Raw genomic sequence first — 24,932 nt, 5'->3', positions numbered from 1 at the left:
GATATTCCTAGAGTCGATTCAAGTGAATATTTAATGATCATTGCTTTTTTCTCTCCATAAGCGATTTTGCGAAAATTCAAAAACCAACATAGGTATCCAAAGTTTCGACATCCATGTCCGACTCTGAAAGTTGTGATTTATTGAGTCTTTCGTAAATTTCACCCTGTATATGATTTTCTTCAGGCGTAACTATGTGAGTGTTTTATTTATACAATGATTACAGTACTTGGTAATTTCTGATTATCATAAAATAATGATTGACTTATTGATTCTATAATTCCGAACGTGAATGAGTTTTACATATACAGGGTGTCCCAAAACTAGTGAATCAAACGTCACACCACGATAGAGTAGACCAAATACTGAAAACAACAAATAAACAATTTTGAATGAAGCAAGACAATATGCTTGTTTTGGTTCGATTTTACGACGCTTCCAGATCTGTCCAAAACAGTCGCACATTCATTTATTCAGTGTGCTCCATAGACATATTTAACACATGTGTTTTATAGGTCTATGGTGTGCTCGCGCGTAGCTTCCTTCACCATTGCTGTTCAACTACTTCGAAGCGATTCTGAGCAATTCTGAGTGCGAACCAAAATGTTTTGATTAATTTCATAGAAATGAAAACTGAAATGACAATTATCGATTCTGAATTCAATTTCGAGAAAGAATGGAAACATCCCGAATGACCATATTACAGAGCAGAAATGTCTACTCTGTATCTTGTGTTCCTTGTTTCGTCAGATAAATATAACATTTAGGGCACATATAAGGATCAGCTATTTGATTAATACCTCCAATTGATATAAGTTGCAGCTACACTCCTATATCCGTCTCAAAGAAACACATCTTCCTTCTGAAGATTGTGGAGTAAGTAAGTAAATTAACAAACCTGAAAATCACGTCAATAATGTGAAAAGCACTCATGTTATGATAGGAATCACATCAAAATTTGATGCGGTATCCAAAAATGTAATATTTTTTTGGGCATGTCGCATGCCATTCGAAACACAAAATTGGCATCGACTCGCTTACATATTCAAACATTTCGCATATTCAAACATTTTCAGAACAAACATTTTGATTTCGGCTCTCCTATCGAAACCAAATGATTATTTTTAACAACAAGAAACTAGAAACAGATCAAAAAGTTATACTGATTTTCAGGATCGAGAGTTTGAACAAAAAATTCGAAAACATAAGGAATCAAACGGATGCGATGACCAGAAATTTAGGCGAAGCTGAAGTCCTCAATCGAAACTCGTCGTATCTATTGCTTCAATCAACAGAGCCGATAAGCGTAATGCGACTCGTTCCAAAACAGATCACAGAACTTTTGGAAAGCGTGAATGAAACATTGAGCAGGAGCGAGAGGGGCATCGTTGACATCGAAGAACTTTTGCCCGTTGTTGAGAAACACGCTAACGAAACTACCGACAAACTGCAAGAACTGGAAAGTTTCCTGACCGAAACTCAATATATATCAGAAGACGCCGTCAAGGCGGCCAACGCTTATAAAGACATACTTGAGAATGTCAAAAATGCGAGGGAGGCTGCTCATTCAGCCGATAAAGAAGCAGTCATTGTTGTCAATTCCCTCAGTGGGCTTGATGACGTGATGTTTGATGCTGAACAAAATTCATCGAGCGCATTAGGTAAAGCTTTCGACCTGAAAAGTTCCACTGATGAGGACTTATTGCCTCTCTTGAGAGCCGCTCAAGATAAGTACAAACCTGTACGTGAACTTTACGAGGATAACAGAAACAAGTTGGAGGAATTAGATAGGAAGTTGCAGAATCTGCCCAGGAATGAATATGAGGATGTTTATAAGAACTCGACGAAGAATGCTGAATACGCTTCTGCTCGTTTGAAGGAGGGCCACCTTGATACTGATACATATTTCGAGAAGGTGAGTCAAACAGAAATAATAAGTATATGATTTTTATTAGTTCTGATTTGGAAATGCTTACTGATTTTTTATTATTTTGATGGAGTGAAACCTATAGCTCTGCCTTCACGTCAACAAAAAACGTTAAAGGTTCACAAAAATGTTCATTACTCGAAAATTTTGTCATACCTCCTCAGCCTCGAACCTGTAATTATCAACTGGCCAACCTTAAAATATCAAAAAAAGCAGTTATACTTTTTGGTTCGATTTTACGATTGTTACAGATCAATTCAGAAACATTCATTTATTCAGTGTGCTTTCGCGTAGCTTCTGACACCATTGCTGTTCAATTACTTTGAACTGATTCTGAGCAGTTCTGAGAGCGAACCAGAATGTTTCGATTAATTTTAGAGAAATGAAAACTGAAATGTCAGTTACTGATTCTGAATTCAATTATTCAAGGAAAAATGAAAATGGCTCAAGTGACTATATTAACAGAACAGAAATGTCTCTGTCCTTGTCACAATATCACATCGATATCACATTATTAAAAGCACAAATATAGAGCAGTTATATAGCAGGTCTCTTTTGTCCGCCCCAAAGAAAGAACACAAAGACATCTCCTGTCTGAAAACATCATCAATAGTTGAAACTTGGAGCCTGCGATATTTGTTCTATATTAGTTCTTTCTTTGAGACCTTCAATTGCTATAAAAGTTTTTTTCCTCGAAAACGCTCTCAGGTGAGCATATTATACAGAACAGCTATAAATCAGAACTGTATCTTGTGTTCCTTGTTTTGTCAGCTAAATATAACATTTAGGGCCCAAATAAGGATCAGCTATATGATTGGTACCTTCAATTGATATAAGTTGCAGCTATATTCCTATGTTCGTCTCAAATAGGAAACATATCTTTCTTCTGAAGATTGTGGAGATATAAATTTTCGTCATATGATTCAAAAAGCTTTTCATATAATAAACATTCTTCAAGCTAATCACAACAAAACATATTTCTCTAAAAAATTTTATTTTAATATCTTCATTGATACTGATATCTTCGATTCACATCAAAACAGACTAAATTGTTGGTTTGAATAGTAACAAACAATAACGTTCTTTGAGGTTGTTTTGCATATCTTTATTTCATTATTCACTGTTCGTGTGATCAAAATGAGAAAGCTTTTCATTCCAGTTGGAGGAGAATAGAAAACAAGCTCAAGCACTACCCAAAGAACTCGATCAAACCAGAAGAAATATCCAGCAAACTGAGAAGCAATTAACTTCCATCAACGATAAATTACCGGTTTTAATAGACACAATCACCAATCTTCCCAGTAGACAGAAGAAACTTCAGGAATTTTCAGAAAACTTGAAACAAAATATTGACAAATTAAATCAACAGATTGCTTTAGCTAGAGACTTGGCTAACAGAATTAACGTTGGTGTTACATTCTATCCAAATACCACTTTGGAATTGAGGAATCCACCCAATGTAGAGAGCTTATCGACTTCGATGGAAATGTCTGGTTATTTCAAAACGGATAAAAAAGATGGTTTGATCTTTTATTTAGGAAATCCGGTGGGAACCAATCTGAGGAGAACTTCAACCGTAAGATTTCCTTCATTTTTCGTTATAATTTGTCAATGAAAAAGCATCAATTTCTAAAAAATAGAAAAAAATTTGATGGTATGGAAATTTTCTTTTCTGCTAGAGAAATATTAGATGAAATATCAATTATAATTTCTTTTTGCATTTTCATTTTGTAACGAGCTATTGAATGTATATTTTATTATCCTGGTATCAAAAGTAAATTAAGTAGTAATATTATTAGGCTGGATGAAATAATTCAGAAGACTATGGAATATTTTACTGTATGATTTCAATTTCGTTTGCAATTATTCTGTTTCTGTACCTCGAAAAAAAAAATGTTAAGAGTTATTTCAAAAAAAATTATTTATGTTTCAGGATGATTATATGGCACTGGTTGTTCAAAACGGTTATCCTGTTCTGAAGCTGGATTATGGTAATGGCAACGAACAAGTTATCAACCCAAGATTTGTCGCCGATAATAACTGGTATCAGTTCAAGATTATCAGGTTAGTAATAAATATTTTTCGAATATCACATAATTGATCTCACTATATCGAAATATTTTCATAGTTGAAAAATCCGAAAAACCCACGAGGGATAATATTTTCTTGAAAAGAATGGAATGAGTATTATTATGTATGTCAATATATGAGAAAGAGATCATTGCGGTTATCCAGCATTCTTTTTTCACAGTCAACTCAAATTTAACCATGCATTAAGCATTAATATAAGGGGTGTCCCATTCAAAAGTGTCCACCCTCAATAACTCAACAACGAATCAGAGTTTGTGAAAACACTCAGACAGGTCGATTTTTGATGACTGGGGGACATGATCTGGGATACAAGCTTGTTTCTACTAGCAACCCTCTGAGGATTGCAACCCCATCAGGAATTTGATAGGGAAAGTGGGTTGTTTTGTAGCACAAATGTGTGCATGGATTCAAATTTGTTTGAACCTGCAGTTTGTGTGAATATTCACAAAGTTACAGGGTGTTTATGGAATTATGGTTCCGATAAAACTAAATGAAACAGAGATGTTCTAATTGATCGTATAATTTCTATTGAAAGATAAATATTTTTAACAAACAGTATGAGTAAAAATTTACCACAAATTCTCAAATTCCTCACCATTAGATTGCATGCAGCATGTAGCGATAAAACCGTGAAATCATATCCCCCTGTCATCAAAAATAGACCTGTCTGAGTGTTTTCACAAATTCTGATTCGTTGTTGAGTTATTGAGGGTGGAGACTTGCACAATAAATAATTTTCGATGCTACTTTTTGAGACAAAATTTTCGCTCTGAGGTTTCGAACTTGACAACTGTTCTTATGATGAAAAAATGCAAAAAAGTCGTTACTTGTACATACTCGAGCGTGTCAGATTTTCATACAGATGGCTGTGACCTTGCGTTACGTCCGAATTGTCGGTCTCTCGAAAAGTAGTTTCCTTTGGGTCCAATCAACATAGGTATCCTCCAAAAATCTGACACGCTCGAAATTTTTTTTTACCATTTTCAACTCTTCCGCATGGCCAGCCCTACCACACAAACTGTCATATTAACATGAATTAATTCATTATCAGAGACACGTAGGGCATATACAAGGAGCGTTCGGCCAGTAGACTCTATAAGCACTTTTTGTTCCGTGTCGTTCGGGCACGCAGTTTCAGAACAAAAAGTGTCAATAGTTGTCGTTCGTTCTAGACGGAGTAGAGTTTTCCGAATCAACTCTATGAGCCCCAACTCCCAAGGTAGGGCGCGAAAGGAGTTTGTGTAGAAGTAGGGTTATGAAACGAGACAAACCATAAAAAAACAACTTTTAAACAAACTATTCATAAAACTGTAGAATTTCCGTTGAATCCACACTAAGAATTATCTATTCATATACATTTTCGAACAAATTGCATTCAAATTCAAATTTTTTCCATGATTTTTGTGGTTGACATTTGTTGTTCGTTCATTCAAAAATTTGTACTGGCTCCATTAGCCCTAGCTTATCTGTGATAAAACTCTAGTTCTACTCGCTCTGTACCGGTGTTTACTGGCCGAACGTAGTCACAGTATCTTAATCTGACGCTCGAGTATGTAAAGGGTGGGCAAAATTGGTGTTACCTGAACTACAACTTTTTAACCCAACGAGATAGAGATGTCGTCTTTTTTCGAGAATCTAATATTGCCATCAACTGCATTCCTCTATCTTCTTTTGTTTTTGAGTTATATGCCAAAATTTAAATTTGAGCGATTTCAAATTTTGGTCATTATCTCCGTTTCTGTTTGTGCTAGGATATTGAAATGAAGACACGATACAGACACTTTTTTGATAGCAATCTGGTGGCGTACTATGATTTTTTCCTACAGGTTTATTTGCTGAGCCATAACATAAAGTTGTATGTTTTCTTATGAGAACAGTATCTAGTTCGAAATGACATAGAAAGAATGGTAATTTTTTTTACCGTTTCAGAAATATATTATACATCACCCACAGTCTTTCAAAGCCATTTCAAACTACTGTTTTCATAAGAAAAAATACATCTTCATGTTATAGCTCAGCAAATGTTGGAAAAAAATCATAGTACGGCACTGGATTGCTTTAAAAAAAAGTGTCTGTATAATATTTTCATTTCAACATCCTAGCTTAAACAGAAACGAAGATAATGACCAAAGTTGAAAGATAGAGTAAGGCAGTTGATGGCATTATTAGTTTCTCGAAAAAAGACGACCGTAATGTGCCATGCATTTTCCTCTATCTCGTTGGGTATCTCGAGTAAATCCCGATTTAGCTCCCCATATATAATATTATATGTAAAAATACGTACCTACACCTTATCAAGTTTTCAATAAAAAGTTCGATTTTCAGACATTTCTTACTTAATTTTTTTCATATCTTATTTTACTCTCATTTACTGATGAATATTCCATCACTCTCAACAGAAATCATGTCTCAAAACGATCTACCGTTCGTTGAGCAGAGCTCATACGCCTGCGGGAGATATTTTTTAAAGGATTGTTGTCGAGTTCAAAGACCCCACATTTTACCATATTCAGGAATTCTTTCGAAATGCTCGAAGATTAGAACAGGTAGAAAAGATCTTCGGAGAAAAGATAATTCGTCGATAAGGAACAAATAAATATTATCATTATCCCCCCCTGCGTTCATTTATTTATTCTTCCACATGATTTTTTTTGGATATGAATTCCTCCACTTCTGACCGAATAAAACCAAATTCATTTCATTCTATAGAACTGGAAGCAACGCAAAATTGATCATTCGTGAGCAATTACCCGATGGACAGGAGCTTGAGACCACAAAGGAGGCAATTCTTGAAGGTCCCTTCTCGATCTTCAATCTGGACCGAAACAAATCGAAGTTATTCGTTGGAGGCATACCAGTCAATTACAATATTCAAGAAGCCATCGATGTCAACTCTTTCGATGGAGAAGTAGAAGATTTAGTTATAGGAGACACCCCAATATCTTTGTGGAATTTCAATAATGGTTATGAAAATAATCACGGATGTGTTCGAAGGTGAGTGCTTTCATGGATTTAAAAACAATTTTAATTTCACATAAAACAGAGTGAGTAAAAAGTTACGCACAAAATTCATATCATCGGTATTTACTATTTTGTAGAATAATGCTCGCTTGTCAGCTTTCCATTCAACATTTGGCACTTATTCAGAAGAAATCTATATTTATGGTTATAATCAATCTTTATTTGCAGGGATAAATTATTAGACTTACAACCAGCTACTGGATTTAGATTTAATGGTAATGGGTACGCTGTATTTAATGCAAGATCTTACAATCTCAGACTTCGTTCCGATATTCAGTTGAAGTTCAAAACATTCGCTCCTGATGGATTGCTGTTCTTGGCTGAGAAGGATAACACTTTCCTGTCACTCGAGTTGAGAAATGGCAAAATATTATACCAGGTAAGGAATAATTTTCAATTCACAAATTACAAATCTTAATTAATCCATCTACTTTCTTCTGAATTTCGAATTTCTAACGCAAAAAACAAAATGAATGGGATAAATGCATTGAACTCTAAAAGAACTGGAACGGCATCTAGATGCAGACAAACTGAGGAAGACTGAAAGGGAAGATGTAGAGCAGTCAATCTCTCTCTGGGTTCTGTCAATTGGGTTATAACATTGTAATCAAAACACCCGGGGCGTTCAAGTGCTACGACTTCTGATTCGGTTGTTGGATTGGTTGCCGAACCATTAGAAAGAGATTGGTTGCTCTACATCTTCCCTCTCAATGGGACACACTTTTCGTGTGTATTTCGGTACCTTATGCTTACATTCTAACCTTTTAAAATCTAAAGAAGTCACTTTTGAATTAATGGGTGATAAACAACTTTTAAGCCATTCATCTCAAAACTAGGCTGAATGGACTTGGTTCACTTCAGCTCTGAACCCCTCAAATGTAAACATCGGCAACATAGTGAAAATTTAGGACCTACGTCTCAAAATGCATCTCTTCATCATGATAACCAAAAAAAGAACTTTTAGGAAGGGTTGAAAACGAGAAATTTACATTCAATTAGAACACACCAACATCATTGTATTTCCTTGGTTAGGTCCTAGCTTGAATATTTCCCTATTGTGTGACACCCATGTTCGTGCATGAACAAAAAACTTTTGGAAGAAATATAAGGTATGGGGCCTGTTCCGATATTGCTGGTTTTACTGGCCCGCAATCGAATAACAATAGAACTCGAACGACTGGGCCAATAGGCATCGTCTCTGAAATACTGACAGTACTGTTCAGGAATATCGGAACAGACGGATGGATGACATTATGTGATCGGCTTTCCTGAGATATGAGTTCCAAATAACGTCTCTTGAAGACAAGGATTTTAGAGGGATTGTGCTATAAAATGTTAAACTGTCATTATAACTATCGCCGTTCTGCTTCCTTTTTGCCAGACCGAAGCGCAGCAGCAAGATAAAGATTCCACTGATTCCACTACATACCCGCTTCCGCCGCCACCCTGTTGTCGATCTTGTTGGAATAGATCGGTCCACAACTACGTCGTTTCATCCGGCTGTAACGCAGATTTGAAATAAAAATTTGAGTCAATCCCAACGTGCAAGCGTGTCCCAAAAAGCATTCAATTCAATTTTTTTAATTGAATACTTTTTGTATTCCTCTTTTTAGATGAGGATCATTAAGCACTATATTTTTTTCACTATCACCAACCTTCGTCGCACATGATCTTGATGTTCGATGTGGAGGAATTCCTGGATCTTCTTGGGATATAACCGAATAAGTTGCAAATTGTATGAAACCAATTAACGTTGAACTGATTGTCTGGAACTTGATTCCCCACCTTGAGATGCGGAGTTGATTGGCCGAGCATACTGAACGAAGATATTCGGGGTAGATAGACACTTGGGACCGTGGTGGCTCGTCGATATTCATGGGTAGTCAGAGGGACCTGACAACTGATTGTATATTCAAAAAGAGGCTCGAGGATATAAGCCGGTCAAATACTGAATACTTAATAATCTGTGATCAGGGCGAGGAAGGCTTTCGTCACAGAATTTCCAAGGAATTTGTGGTGATAGTAAAAAAGTAACAAGTGCATAACTTTATTCCTAATTCAGTCCCGAACAGATACAAGAACTTCCAATAACGAATTGTAGATGAACATCTCGTCTAAATTGTAGCGTCTAATTCTCAGACTAGACAGCATTCACGATAAGTACGACTCAATATATCAAAGCGGAAGGTTCCCCTTTGTCAACAGTAACCACGCGGGGTTCCCAGTCCAGTTTATCCCCACCACAGAACACACCCACTTGACTTACTTTATGATCCCCACCGTTTGCGTTCCGTTCACCTGAAGTTTCTCCCCGGTTTTACATTTTTCTTCTACGTGCGGTGCCCCTCTGGGCTGAACTGAGGCCTAGTGATCAATTGTTCATCCGCTTGTAGTTGGATAGGCTCAAACCCTGAGACACGCCTACAAAAACGCTACAAATTGACAGAGATGAGTCCCTCTCACCATAGTGGGTGTTGGGTTTCCTAGGTGTATCATCCTTAACTCTTCAAGGTTGCTGCAGATGAACAGAATATGTCCAACCGTTTCATCAGTGCTATTGCACCAGCGACACGGGGAACAGCCGGTCAGTCCCATTCAATTTGAGTGTGTAATAACCAGATGGCCAGTCATTGCTCCAGTAACGAGACTCAGCTGTTTCCTCTCAAGAGCCAGGGGTTTTTTGACCTCAGTCACAGAGAACGGTTTCTCAATGACAGGCCTCGACCACTTTTCGTACTCTATTCAGAGGAAAGTTTCCTGTTTAGACATCTATTGAAGAAGTTTTTGACAGATGTGCGACAGATGGACAGCGCCGGTCCAGGACCAGCAAAAGCTTAGCGGTCTCCCCTTTTAGCAAGTATGTCTGTCTTCTCGTTTCCCGGAATCCCCGCGTGCGCCGGACACCAGATAACTTTCACAATATTGCCAGATCCCATCTCTCGCAGAGCCTCTCTGCATTTCTCTACTGAGTGTAAGGTAACACTTTCCTCAGAAAGGGATTTCAGGGTACTGTCACAACAAATTCAGATGTGTTTACAGGAGTACCCTCTGCGGATATTTTCCAAAGTGCAGGCCAGAACTGCATACAGTTCAGCCTGCACTATGGAACAATCCTTCTCTAGGAGGATGGATAGGCTGAAATGAGGTCCCAATTTCCTCTCCAGTCCCTATGGGCATCACAGAGCCATCGGTGAACTAAGTGGGACCTTCAGGCACAAGAAGCCTGTTTGGTGTAGACAATAGGTCTCTGTCAGGAACAATTACCCTGTAGGGTTTTGCGAAGTAGAAACTGGTGCTCGCGCGGTCCCCTCTATGGAGAAGGGATGCGTTGACATCCATCTTGAGAGTCCTCGCGTGACCCCTGAACAGTCATCACGCCATTGTTCCTGTTCCCAAATTCTAAGAGCTGTCTTCATAGCCACATCTGTAACTACAAGGTGTAAAGGAGGAAAACCCAACAGACACTCTATGGCTGCCGTAGGGGTGGATCTCAGAGCGAATGTAATTGTTAGATATGCGTTCCTCTAACATCTAGTCGTAATGGTTGCGTCTACAGTTCTTCCCCACCACACCAGAGATGCCTCATCACTTCAGTGTACAACCAGTGCATAATGTGTGGTTTGAAGCCCCATTCCTTACCAAGTACTCTTCGAGTAGACCAAAAAATTACATTAGCCTTGCACGACTGAATCTCAATGTGTTTGTTCCACAGTAGTTTGTGCTTTTACTTTTGTTCGCAGTGAAAATTTGGAATAGCCCCGCCACTGCAAAAATAAAAAAAACAACCTACTATCACTTATGGGTATATTCTTCATTATATTCTTACATTAAATTTGAGTTCCCATCAGTTTGGATTAGGATATGAATTTTATAAATCTAGTCCAATTGAAATATTATTTTTTCAGTATAACTTAGGTCACACCACAAAATTATGGCATTCCTCCAAGACTTACAACGACGGCCAGTGGCACACTGTAAGCGCAACAAGAGAGGGCCCAAGGGGACAATTGACTGTAGACAGCGAGAATGTACCAGATCGTACCAAAACCATTGAGGGTAAAGTTATGCAGCCAGTTGAAGTAATATCTTTCGGTGGTTATCCTGGTAAACACAATCATTCAGATGTTACCAACGTCAAATTCGATGGATGCATCGACAATGCAGTTGTAATGGGCAATTCGATTGATTTCAAGCAGAATATTAAGGCTTTCGACGTTACTACTGGATGCCCAGAGAAGGTGATAATTCAATTGATTCCGAACAATATTCGGGGTACACGAATTAAATAATGGCTTTATTGTTTTTCTTTATACTCTTCTGAAACTTAAACTGCATTTCTTCCGCTTTTGTAGGTGTCAAGATTGGTTTCCTTCTCCAAGAACAACCCTGGATACGTAAGAAATACGGATCTTTCAGTTTCGAACCTCTTCAAAATGAATTTGAACTTCAAAACTTCGGAGAGCGATGGGCTGATATTCTACGGAACCAACAGGGATCAAACTGACGGAATATCGCTATCGATGAAGGATGGACACTTGATTCTGATCAGTCAAAAGACCGAACACATATCGAAGGATCTTTTCAACGACAGTAATTGGCATGTTATTTCTATTATGCACACCAACCAGGAATTGAGAATAGTTTTCGACGATTACGATTTCATTGCGTAAGTTTCTGATGATACAAAGTGATAAATTTCAAAGTCAAAGCTGTTAACTTTTTGTCTGAATCTTTTGCTGCATCCTTTACTGATGAATTTTGTGTCCTTCCATTGTTGAGACTCATCTTTCCGTTCTAATGGCTCGCTCTTCGTCTGGTGCTGGACGGTTTATCTGCTAGGTGAGGTTGGGTTAGTCCCTCTTTCTGTGATTTTTTCAAATTCATTTGAAATTTCTTCTCTCCCTTCCTGTTGGCGAACTGCTGCTTGTGTTAAGCCTATTTTCAAAAAGGGAGATAAGCGGCACGCTGATAACTATCGCCCAGTATAGTGCCGATAGAAGCGAAGATTTGTGGAAAGATTTTACTGGATGTAATCCCACAGTGCCAACATTGTTTTCTCCCAGGCCGTTCGGTCATTACAAATCTCCTTGAATATCTCAACTCACGGTCAATCTTCCTTGACAAGGGCCTAACAGTCGATGTTATTTATCTCGACTTTTATCGTGCATTTGACTGTGTGCCCCACAAGCGCCCCATACACAAACTAATAAAGCATCTTGGCATTCGTGGTAGCCTTCTATCTTGCATTGAGGCTTTTCTTTCGGACCGTACTTTTCAGGTTCGTGTTGTGGGTTCTCTGTCTGCACCTAAATCTGTTGCTAGTGGAGTTCCTCAGGGATCAGTGCTGGGTCCCGTGCTGTATCTCAGACTTGCAGTCGCATGTTCGGTCATCCCGCTAGTGCCAATACCCTTCAGGATGACCTGAAGTTTATCACACAATGGCAGTTATCTCTCAACAATGATAAGTGCGTCGTTCTTCTTATGTGAGCCCACAATCCGTGTCGACCGTACTACCTTAACGGAAGTCCAGATCCAGTTTCAAGCAGTCACTGTGATCTAGAGGTGATCATTACGGACAACCTGAGTTTGTCGGATCATATCCTCCAATAAAGCCGAGAGGTCATTATTTTTTATTCAGAAAGCCTTTGGCAGGTGTGTCTCTTCAACATGCGCCTTATCCTTGATTCCGCCGGTTTATATATTATATATATTTATAGTCCGGTTCTAGGTCGTGATTTGTCGCCGCTCGAGGGTCTTCAGCGTCACGCAACTCATCTACCTTTCTGTTTCGTGCCCTTCCTACAACGAGTCTCAATAATTAACTACGTTTGAGGATCGAAGGACTTATGGCGACTTTATCATCACCTTTCGCGGTCTGCTAACTTTTTCGTGTTACCAAACAGTATCGACAAGAGGATTCACCGTATCATTTTGTCCAGTTGTGTTTCAATGCCCTCGCAAAAAAAACGTGATGGTGACTTGACGCAGATACTAGATGCGTCACCTCACCAACCTTTCTATTTGCGCCAAGCCTGACAAGATTGAATCTGAGCGCAGTATTGCTGGCGTGCAGCGTCTTCTCACTTCAAGGTTAAAATTCCATTCATTCAATCTTCCCTTGTAAATCGGCAAAGTGATACCTCTTGTTGATACTCTTTGGAGTTACTCTCTGCAACTCGTTTACAATCAATTCGGACGATGGTTTACGTGGTCATTCGTTCAAGCTCAAACAAGAAAACTTTAAAACAGTACAGAGACAACATTTTTTGTCCAATCGTGTGTTTGGTGCGTGAAGCGTTCTACCTTCAGCCATAGTGGGGTAAGTGTTGGTATATATTCTCTCAAGAATAGCGATGACTACTGGCTTCGCCGTGGATGACAGGATGTGATGGTTGATTTTTTTTTTCTGTTCTTCAAGCACTTGCCTTTATTGATTTTATTTTTTTGAGTTGATGGATACTGCCTAAATTCTCATCAATTTGTAATATCATTACAATAATAATTGCGCTAATGGTTAAGATATGATCCATTTATAATTTCTTTGTCTGGGGCAGATCGGTTGCCATGATTCGAACCTTTCCGCTCTTTTTCCCTTGATTAATTATCTTATTATACGATATTTGCAATATGGGAATTTATGCATATGAATTGGGTTGGTACCTGTCAGATTTGGCTATGGTGTATTTATACAGGATCATATCGGCTACTGACATCGAATAAAATAAAAGGAGCCGGTAATTCATTCCAGTTTTGTTTGACGAAGGAGTTATGTTGCTCTGACGATCAAATGAGACCGAAATCATGGTAGACGAAATGGAATTTCTGTTAATACTTTGAGTGATGTTAGTTTGATTCAGATCCTAACATTTGTTGATTTTATTATCGGCGGATGTTATGCATCTGGATTAATTTCGTTTATTATTCACCTGCCCTATTGTGAAGGCGTGATCCATTTATGGTTATCCGATATAAGGTGCAAAGCACCAGACTCTGCTGTTCCGAATAAACTTTGCGAATGAGTAACATGAATTACTCCTTCAGCTATTATCATTCAAACGTTAGAATACCTTCCTGTCTTGTGTGTTCTAAAGTATCATATTTCCTTATGAAACAAACGATAACCTTTCCGAATTATTCAAAGTATTTCATAATTCCATATTTCGATTACTTACACGGCCTTGGTTTACCTTTAGAGTTTTTACTTTTCGAGATGAAATAGGAACGAAGGTGATTTTTCTCAAATATCACCTAACTTTTCTTTTAATTTATTTTACGTTGTCCAACATACCGAATCTACCACCTCACTGGAATGCTTTTCTTTCAGTCCCGACTTCCCTCCAACACCACTGCATATCCTTTATGGAGATCTGTTCATTGGTGGCTTGCCAATGTCATACACTGTGGGAATGGGAATGGTAGGATCAACAGAACCTTTTGTTGGTTGTATAGCTGATGTGACAGTCAATGGAAATGTTATCAATTTTGCTAACAGCAAGGATAAGAAGAACGAAATACTTGGAAAATGTGTTTTAGATATCGTTCATTGGGAGGAAAACCCTGATGTTCATAATGGTAAGTTTTAAGCTTTAGACAATGATAAGTAAGAACAGGAATAATTTCATCGAGCACCAGAGTGATAGGTGATTTATTTCCTCGTTTTTTTCACGAAAATATTCTGTGAATATTTCAAATCTAACCATTCTAGACCAAAATTGAAATCTGTGAGTCATGGAAGTAGTTATGTCTCATTGAATCAGACAAATTTCTTATTGCATTTTATGAGAAGCAACCCTTCATGGTTGGAAGTCTAGGTACTTAATTTTTGAAGCCCTCAATAGTTTATGAGGAAAATCCTGGATGGCGGAAGACAGATCGACGATTTTCTCAGTATACATAATATCTCAATTGACAAAAAATCTGCTCGATTGTTCTGGAGTTATTGGCAGCACTGTCCTATATGAATCGAATTTGTGGAGGTCGTTTTAAAGAAAATTAAAAAATCCCGGAAAAAAATCTCGCAAAACTTTCGGACTTAACTTTGAAGCCTCTTGCCTATTTAACTCAGAAACTGCTGAAGGTATTCGAATGAAATATTATGGTACAAAAGTAGACTGCCGTCTGAAAAAAGTCTTCCAAGCTCTCGTCTTGAGTAAATTTGAGGGTTGAAAATTTAAAAAAGAAAAATGTAATATTTTCGAAGGTGTTTGTGCTATACCCATGAAAATCGATATATGTTAGAGTATGAGGGCCGTTTCAAACTGAGCCCAATTGCGTTCGAAGAAATTATATATGGAAAAACGCTCATTTGAACAAGTATAGTGATTTTGGGAAGGGATAAATTGGTTTATCATTTGGAACAATATTTCGTGAAAAAATTATTTCAATACATGTAATCTGATGGCGTACTCAATGGATTTCATTTCAAAGATGAAGAATTTTGAATAGAAATTTTGGCAAGAGAATTTCATGCAATCATCTTATTTTACAGTGCCAATTCTCCCGCCGCTAGAAGATTTAGATAAAGAAACAACAACCACAACAGAACAAACTATTGATACGAATCGTCTTCAAAGTAAGTACTGAATAAATACAATTATCATTTATTATGTAATTGATTATTAATAGCCGTGTGCACAGAATTGTTCACTAATACTGAATTACGTGATCTCAGATGAAATTTTATTGTTAGATTAACAAGTGTTCAATGTCTGCCTTCTTTTAGCAGCCGAAATAATATCTGCCAATTCCATGTTTTATTCTTTGATATCCAAATGATTTATTGTTGAAATTTCAACCTTCCTGGAATGGTTCGAAATTTCATTTCCTTCTTCATCAAAAATGGCGTCGGTCAGGCATTCAGTAATGACCAAAACATATGCCAAAAAATTCATAGTCTCAATGATGTTCCAAAGTAGATACTACAAAAATAAATATTTAAATACACTTTTTTTGGTAGATAGCTGTAGTGATGTATCTATCGAACAATTTCATATCTATGCTTGTAGGAAAGGTGACATTCCGAACTTGAACAACTCTCTTACTGTTTTTTGTTTGGTCTATTCAATTGTAATTTACAGGGAGTTGAGAATGTAAACAAAAGAAGATGCGGTACGTTCTACAATTTTCCTTGATGAAGGCTAAAATGCGACGCGATTTAAAGTGTGAATGGTTTTAATACTGCAACAGCCAATTAAGATTATTGGTTGCGTCGATTCCATTCAGGTATTTTCGATGAGGTCTACCTCACACACGTATAGTCCTCTTCGAAAATACCGATGGAATCGCAGAGGAATAATTGACTATACAGGGTGACAATTTGAAAACTTGCCAGTCCAATTATGTCACGACAAGGATGATTTCAGAGAAAATGCCGGAACAGGTCAATTTCTATTCGTAGGGGGACATATTTTGAGCAGAATTGTAAGCCGAGATCTCCTCAACCCTAGGTGTAGGAGCTATAACCCCTAAATTCTCAATAGGGAATAGGGGGTGAAAGTGAAAGATCACTTGACCCTCTATAGGAATACTATGGTTTGCAAATTTTTATTGAGTCCTTGAAGTGGTTACAGGGGCTGACAATTGGAATACTTGCCAGGCCAATTATGTCTCGACAAGGATGTTTTCAGAGAAAATGCCGGAACTGATCAATTTTTATTCGGCGGGGGGCATGTTTCTAGCAGAATTGTAAGCTATAATCTCCTCAATCTTAGGTGTAGGGATTGTCACCCCTAAATTCTTAATAGGGAATAGAGGGTGAGCTATACTTCAATTGGAAGACAATAGTATTATGTAGAGGGACATATTGTCTTCCAATTGAGGTCTAGCTCACCCTCTATTCCCTATGAAGAACTTAGGGGTGATAGGAAACCTACACCTGGGTTTGAGAAGATTTCGGCTTACAATTTTGCACAAAATATGTCCCCCTCCCTTTAAAAATTGACCTGTTTTTTCTTTGAAAACATCCTAGTCGAGACATAATTGGCCTGGCAAGTTTTCAAATTGTCAACTACTATTAATTATTACAAGGAAACAATAAAAATTTGCAAACCATGGTATTCATGTAGAGGAACAAGTAATCTTTCAATTGGGGTATCGGCTTTAAACCATTCGCACAAAAATGAATTTGTGGTGCCATACTAATGGACACAAAAAACATCATATATCAAAAATAGGAAAATGTTCGTTCATGCCATTCACTTTCCGAGGTGAAATGCCTTTTTTCAAGGAATTTCCACATAAAAAATTTCTCGAGAAGTCTCGTCATTGGCTACAATTCGAAACCTGCAGAAATTGAAAAAAGACGTTCGTAAAGTGCTGCCATCTTTTCGACGAAAGTGAGAACCATGGTAATTTGTAACTTCTACTCATTGATCAAGTGTTCCCCTAACATCCCATATTCTTGAAGTCTTTATCCCCTTAAAACTAATACGGATGGTGAGAGCGAGGTCCATGTCTCCAGCCCCCCCAAATTTGAATTTTCACCTTTTTTTGATGCTAAAGTTTTGTATTAGTTTTGTACCGAAATGTACCGTTGGAAAAAAGTTTTGTACCCCTAATTAAAATGATGGAAATACGGTTTTCAGTTTGGGAGGCCGTAGACATGCTCACCCCCCACTTTTGAAATTGCAAATTTTTTATATCTCAAAGTTTTGTACTAGTTTTGTACCGAAATGTACCGTGGAGAAAAAGTTTTGTACCCTAATTAAAATGAAGAAAATACGGAGTTCAGTTCGGGGTAACAATAGACATGCTCACCCCCCACTTTTGAAATTGCAAATTTTTTATACTAGTTTTGTACTAGTTTTGTACCGAAATGTAAAATTTTGTTTACCCTAAGATTAAGGGGTCTTAGTAGGGTTTCAAATTTTGGGGGCTGAAGACATGTTTTTTGAAATAATGAAGTTTCGGTTTCGGAAACAAGCTGAAACATGTTTACTAGTTTTGTACCGAAACTACCCTATTTTCCATTCCGATTCGAAAATAAGGTAATCAACAATTTGTTATCCTGATTCAGGTACCACAATAAGAGGTGATGGAGGATATGAAGTACCTGTAGAGGCGGTGGAACCTGACGAAGTCGAGCCTTCTACGACAGTACCAACAACTACCACAACTACGTTGCCAACGACGACAACGACCCCAACAACGACGACGACCACTACCACCACCACGACAACTACAACTACCACTTCTGCCCCAATTCAAACCATAGAACCCGAGAAGGAGGCGACTTCGTACCCGCGTGGTCCAGTTGGTACCCTGCGACCAAAGACCACACCAGCACCGAAAGCAGGATGTGCCCTACAGTTGAACCCAAAGGCTGAAGATAGCAGCTTGGATCCCAACTCCTTCAGATTTGGTATGTCTTAAAGCTACTGGAATTTCTTTATATATTCCATACAATATGACGAGAATTTTCTATAGCTCTATGGCGAATTTGTTCTGCTTGTGAATAATATCAAATTCAACTTTCACTCATTTTTATCAGAACTTTGTATAGTTTGATACTTGAGACGGAGACAATAGCATCTGTCCCATATTTTCTCTAATTGAGTACGCCGATTCGCTTATTGCGAACAACATGCGTGTAACGAATTGAGAAGTCGGGGAACACGTTCAGATAACGGCAGAAATGATGCCGGCGTTAAAATCATTACGATATTAGTTTCGCAGATGCAAGGTGCTTTCTTCAGATCTGAATTTTCTATATCTACAATATCGAGATTATCAGGACAGTACTCAGAATAGCGGAATATCTTTCAAATATCAAAATTCTGAATCAGTTTTCAGAATTCAAAAAGCCATATTTTATTTATTGAACAGAGACCTTGTTTCATTTTTGTTAAATTTTCTTCGGCACTCCCCTACCATCTTAAAAGCGATCACCATGGGGATCAGTACTGTGATCGCAGCTTGAGAATGTTTGGACATGTCGCATTTCTTTTTAAGTTTATTTCCATGCCTCTGTCACTTACACATATTTCGGCTTAGAAGATAGGCAGAAAGATGAAGAGGTTTGAGATTCTCATTAAATACTTTTCAGGAACACAAAAAGATGGTAGACTGGAATATAACACGCCAAGGGGAAGATTCAAGAAATCTTCCGACTACCATTTGGAGTTCAAGACGGGAGAAAGTAATGGCATCATTTTCTACATATCAGACCGGTCTCCTTCTCACGATTCCTACATGTCTCTTTTCCTAGAGGACGGTTATGTAAGTTGCAATAATAAACACATCGATACGTTTAACTCGCATCTCTACATTCGATCATTTTCAGCTGGTATTCACCTACACGAATGGTTCCGGACCTGCACTGATAAGATCTCCTGAAAGATGCAACGATGACAATTGGCATTTAGTTGAATTCAGCAGAGAAGGTTCTAATGGAAAGTTAGTAGTTGACAGGAAATATAAAACGTCTGGAAAATCCCAGGCAGAAAAACTTGAATTATCACTGCCATTTTACATTGGAGGACTCGAGCCATCAGATTATAACGTTGTGTATGGCAATTTGGTGAGTGAATTTTTCGATCAGTTATTTACCAGTTCTTTTTATATGTTTTATGACCAATTATTCATTTATCTCCCAACTCTGAAAACATACTGCAAGCAAATGATCAAACTGTTTCATTTTCAGAACACTACAGCGCAGTTCAAAGGTTGCATAAGAAATTTCCATATGAATGGAAAACTCATGACCAATCCAAAGAAACATGGCGTCGTACCCTGTTCTGATAACGTAGAATTCGGAACGTTCTTCTATGGCACAAAATCAAGTTTCGTCAAGCTCAAGGACAAATTCCACGTTGGACAGACATTCAACGTTAAGCTTGATATAAAGCCAAGGCTCGACACGGGTATTTTGATGTCGGTTCATGGTAAAAAGGACTATTTCATACTGGAGATGGTGAATGGTTCCATGAAACTGACGGCTGAGAATGGTCTCGGTCCCATTACTACCATTTTCGAGCCCAAAACACCTTACTATTTCTGTGATGGTAATTGGCACAACATTCAAGGTGAGCGTTACTTTTTATTTTTGTTCGATGTATGAATGAGTGAATAGAATTCTTCGTGATTTGATGAATGATAGTGCAGATGATAATGTGTCTTCATGGTCTACTGTGCCCGGTTTCTTCTTGAGCTGCCTCAGCCGCCCCAAAGTTGTAGCTATTTATTCTGTCAGCTCTGTAAAAAGCTTTTCTTTCCTCTAGTTTTCCCTCAAGCATCAGCTATTGTGTTAGTTGGGTATCTAAAGATTATACAGCGTTCGGGCTACGCTGTCAAAATCGCTGAATTTTTGAGGGGGGGGGGTAAAAACGCTAAATTTTTAGAGGGGGGACTAAAAGGCTAAATTTCTGGGGGGAGGATGATAATTGAATGAAAAACATGAATGTGTTTCTGACAATTGCATTTTCAGATATTTTGTTTTTATTATTACATGTAAAATTTTTTATGAAATCGCGAAATTGGAAAAAGAATCAGCCCAGCACTTTCTTTTCTTCGATAAGCTTTCAATAAAGGTTCTGGGAAACAGAGAGCTCAGCACTCTTTTTTTCCCTAAATCAAAAATTATTTTATATATATGCTCCTGCCGTTAATTAAGGTCATCAAAAACAAATCTCAACTTTTCTCTTAAATGATGGATATTAGAAAAATCAGTAGATTGTTTGAAAATCATTATACTCGGCAACAGGCTTGAAATTCAGTACGCTAAGGATATGACGTTGTCCTGAGGTATGACGTTGTGATTGTACGTCACAAATGAGGATAAATATTCTTATGTCGTAATTGTCAATAGTTGAAGCTGTCAAAAGCTAATACGCCCATACCATCGTTCGACACGCAATAAATTTCGAAATAGCTCTGAATTGTAAAGTAAAATTTATTTTCTCAAATAGAAATGATTACCTTCACTTCCTCCAGTTTCATGATCAGGCCCGGACCGGGACCATCTGATGAAACCTGTTGAGGGGCCCTTTACAAATTTTCCAAAACTAATTGTGCTTGAAAACAATGAAAACCCTTTTTAACGCTTTTTTGGCACTTTTGAAGGAGATGAAATCCAGCTAGGCTTTTATACGAATAGTATGATTTTCGACTTTTATTGACTTTATTATACATTGAAATTATTCATTAAGATGGAACATTCACAGTATTTTTTGGATATCACAACACTAAATAAAAAATGCTGTAGAACTGCCAATAATTTCAACGTAGATCAAAATAAAGTGCAGTATTGAATTGATGCGGTCGATGCTTTAAGAAAATTTATAATTTCACCATAAACAGATCATTTGATTTGAGTGAGTTGTTAAACCAAAGTACTTGTAGCTACGCAGTAGCATCTTTAGGAGCGTGGTGAACTGAAATATTTGGTACCGAACTGGAAGTTATATAAACAAGCATTTAACTCTTCTTCCTTAAATCTAAAGGGGGTAATGATAATTTCCAGAACATTCATAGCAATTTCAGAGTAGGTCTGCTATTGACCACACCTTTGACCCCTTGAATCGAGGTATTCTCCCAGATTACCACTTTACAGAGAAGAAATATATTCAGTATTCCTTGTTTTGCAACCTAAATATAGCATTCAAGGCACGAATATAGAATAGTTATATAGCAGCTATGCTCCTATATCCGCCTCAAACATCTCCTTTCTGAAGAGAGCATGAATAGTTCAAATATGGAGCATACAAATATTTGTTCCAAATGAGATCTATATATATATATATATATATATATATATATAGTAAAATAGGTTAAGGGATGTCGACATCCCTTAACCTATTTTACTGAATACTACGACCGTTAATTGTATACTACTATATATATATATATATATAATAAGATTTATATATAATACCTATATTAATGCGATATGAAAAAAATTGTTCTTGAGAAACAAATCAAATTATGGAAATTAATATAAAATATTGCTATAAGCTTTTGGACTAGAAATTTTCTCGGAAATTTTTGTGTTTTCAATTGGTGTGTTTTTAACAATCATTGTTAAAAAGATAATTCCAAAATATTCCACATTAGTTCGGTGAAGTATGTAAACGCTCATGTCAAAAACTACCTACCTTTTCATAAATTTCAGATAACAAAATTGATGACCAAAGATTAGTGCACAAAGTAATAGCACTAGAAAGAATATACATATCACATTATGATGGGTTTATAACTGATGTTCTCTAAAAAAAAATTAGAAAATCCGAATGATATGATTTATTCATTTATTTTTACAAATTACAAGAAGCGTGTGGAGAAATAAGCTATCTTATCTGCAACAAGCAGCTCATAATATATTGAAATATAATGTTTATATGCTGCATATATAATAGAATCAAAGCCTATTATGTCTCATAGGACTACTATGAAAACACAAGAAATGGTATATTCACCTACAGTTATACATCCATAGCACTTCCTTTTCAATGTTCACAATTTCAATGAAACATCCCTGTGACACGAATAACTAATTAATCGTTCAATATCTGCACTTCTCTTTTCGTAATCAACTATTCAACTGAAAAAATGTCTATATAACTCAAAAAACTAAATGATAATTAATACAAGTCCACTAATAAAAACAACGGTGTCAATAGCATTTCTCACAATCCTCCATATTTGTTTTCGTCTTGCCTTGAAGCGCCCTCGACGGTTAATGGTGTCATGCTCTTCCCATGATCTTAAACTGATACATATGGCAAATATAGAACAGTTACAAATATGTTACGTGGAAATCATGGAGCGGGAACATGCCATTCAAGAAATATGGATATGATTCGCATACAGCACGGGCATATCCCAAATGTCGTATTAAGATACGTAATGGTTACAGGAAAATAACGCATAACAAAGTTCCCTCCGATCTCCGAAGAAAACATAACAGATATGTTACTGGTCACCTGGTCGCTAACTGGATACTGAGTGGTGTTTTTTCCTTCTTAGAGAATCTATATTGGTTATTTTCTGCTTAACCTTATCTCACAAGATGTTTCCTGTCGGAGAACCCCTGAGGCGATGTAGCATATTCTTTATTCGGCTCTTTTTGTATCACACTTGATGAGTCAGATTCTTCGTTTTGCTTGAACTCTTCTTTGCTCGCATGCTTCTTACAACGAGCTGCTTTCGGGTATTATCAGCTGGATTGGCGAATTAATTTATCTGATATACTTTTTCAGCGGTGAAATCCAAGAACGTAGTCACCCTCTCTGTGGATAACATATTCACAGACCCACACCTCGGAGACCACAGGGCCATATCGACAAGCACTGGAGGGACCTTATTCTTGGGTGGTCACAGATTCCTTAGTAATGTTAAGAGGCTCAGAGGGTTGTCGTCGAACCAAGCGTATGTTGGGTGCATAAAGAACGTTCATCTTAATGACGATTTCGTCCCAATAACACCAGCCATGGCGCATGGAAATGTCATAGTTGGTTCTTGTAGGACTAATTGATGTTTGACGGATGAAATCAGTGCCCTTTCTTGATTGATATTATGTTTGTGAGAAATAAAGAATGAAATTAATCAGTTTATTTTATATACCCTATAAGTTCGCTTTATCATAGTAATCAAAATATTGTATGCTTGAATAAAAATATTGTCGGATTTACGAATTATTAGTATTTTACCTGTTCTATCGAAGGTGCTGGAAAGGGTACTTTACCAGCAGATGAGCTGTTACTTTGAAGCAAAAGAGTTGTTACCTTCCTATCAGTCTGGCTTTCGGAAGGGATGTAGCACGGCTACATGTCTCCTGTCGGTGACTGATGCTATTTTCCGTGATCTTGATCGGGGATTCATTGATGTACTCGTTCTGCTGGATTTCAGCAAAGCCTTCGACACTATCAATCATAAGTTGTTGTGTGCGAAGCTGAAATACTATGGTTTCTCTTTCTCTTCGCTTTCTTTGATATCTTCATTTCTGGCACTCCGTACGCAGACTATAAGGGTTGGTGATAGGCTTTCTAGCAGGAGGGATGTTTTGGCTGGAGTTCCACAGGGATCTATTCTTGGTCCTCTGATGTACATCATCTACACAGCCGATGTTTTTTCTAGGTTGAAATTTTGCATGGTCGAACTATTTGCTGATGATGCGCACTTGTTATTCAGGTTCTTGCCGGAGGACATATTGCTGTCTTCCGACAGAATAAATTCGGACTTGGAGGTTTTAAGGAATATTTCACTGCACCATAATCTGAACATAAACCCAGATAAAAGTAAAATGTTGGTCTTTACGGGCAAGAGAGATTATGAGAATATTGTGAACAGTTTGAACATATGTGTAGAGGGAGTAAAGCTGAAGGCGTATGACAGTGCTAGAGATCTGGGTCTATTGATTGATAGAGAGCTCAATTTTTCGGACCATGTATCCCAGATTACGAGATCAGCTTTTTTCAAGCTTAAATTGATTTACTCCGCACGGAGGTATTTGACGATTGAGATCAAGAAAATGCTGTGTGAAACATTGATTCTATCGAGATTCAATTACTGTGACGTTGTGTATGGTTCGTGTGTCAATCATTTTTCCCGGAATCGCATTCAGAGTATCCAAAATTGGTGCGTAAGGTTCATTTATGGGCTCAGGAAATTTGACAGAGGAATTTCTGGTAGAATAAATGAGCTGAATTGGCTACGCATGGATAATCGGGCTAAATTGCACTTGGGTTGCTTCGTGTTCATCATTGATGAAGGCGCCGTCGGTGCACGATCTGAGGCTCAGGTTGATACCGAGATGTGCCATTCATGATCGTCATATACGTGGCGCGAACTTGCTGACGATTCCGTCTCATCGGACGGCCAGGTTTCAGAGGTCATTCTCTTACGGTGCTGCAAAAATTTTCAATGCAGTCAACTTGGATTTGGATTTGCATTCAACTTCGTA

At 37.6% G+C, this 24,932-nt stretch overlaps 1 protein-coding gene across 1 annotated transcript in view; it reads left to right on the top strand.

The window, feature by feature from the left end:
* Nucleotides 1–23,575, top strand: part of LOC123322829 (laminin subunit alpha) — a 106,595-nt gene extending 83,020 nt beyond the window's left edge. Inside the window, exons 31-44 of the mRNA XM_044910858.1 lie at nucleotides 1,171–1,912; nucleotides 3,084–3,500; nucleotides 3,858–3,988; nucleotides 6,725–7,009; nucleotides 7,205–7,415; nucleotides 10,942–11,274; nucleotides 11,389–11,702; nucleotides 14,361–14,608; nucleotides 15,525–15,608; nucleotides 18,051–18,395; nucleotides 19,080–19,252; nucleotides 19,317–19,553; nucleotides 19,677–20,058; nucleotides 23,230–23,575. Of these exons, the coding sequence (XP_044766793.1) occupies nucleotides 1,171–1,912; nucleotides 3,084–3,500; nucleotides 3,858–3,988; nucleotides 6,725–7,009; nucleotides 7,205–7,415; nucleotides 10,942–11,274; nucleotides 11,389–11,702; nucleotides 14,361–14,608; nucleotides 15,525–15,608; nucleotides 18,051–18,395; nucleotides 19,080–19,252; nucleotides 19,317–19,553; nucleotides 19,677–20,058; nucleotides 23,230–23,504 (4,177 nt within the window). The 3' untranslated portion in view covers nucleotides 23,505–23,575. The remainder of the gene's footprint in view (nucleotides 1–1,170; nucleotides 1,913–3,083; nucleotides 3,501–3,857; nucleotides 3,989–6,724; nucleotides 7,010–7,204; nucleotides 7,416–10,941; nucleotides 11,275–11,388; nucleotides 11,703–14,360; nucleotides 14,609–15,524; nucleotides 15,609–18,050; nucleotides 18,396–19,079; nucleotides 19,253–19,316; nucleotides 19,554–19,676; nucleotides 20,059–23,229) is intronic.
* Nucleotides 23,576–24,932: the final 1,357 nt, after the last annotated feature.

Source organism: Coccinella septempunctata, chromosome 1 (genome assembly GCF_907165205.1).
Source record: "Coccinella septempunctata chromosome 1, icCocSept1.1, whole genome shotgun sequence".
Taxonomy (NCBI): Eukaryota; Metazoa; Arthropoda; class Insecta; order Coleoptera; family Coccinellidae; genus Coccinella; species Coccinella septempunctata.
This window is presented reverse-complemented; position numbering and strand designations above follow the sequence as displayed.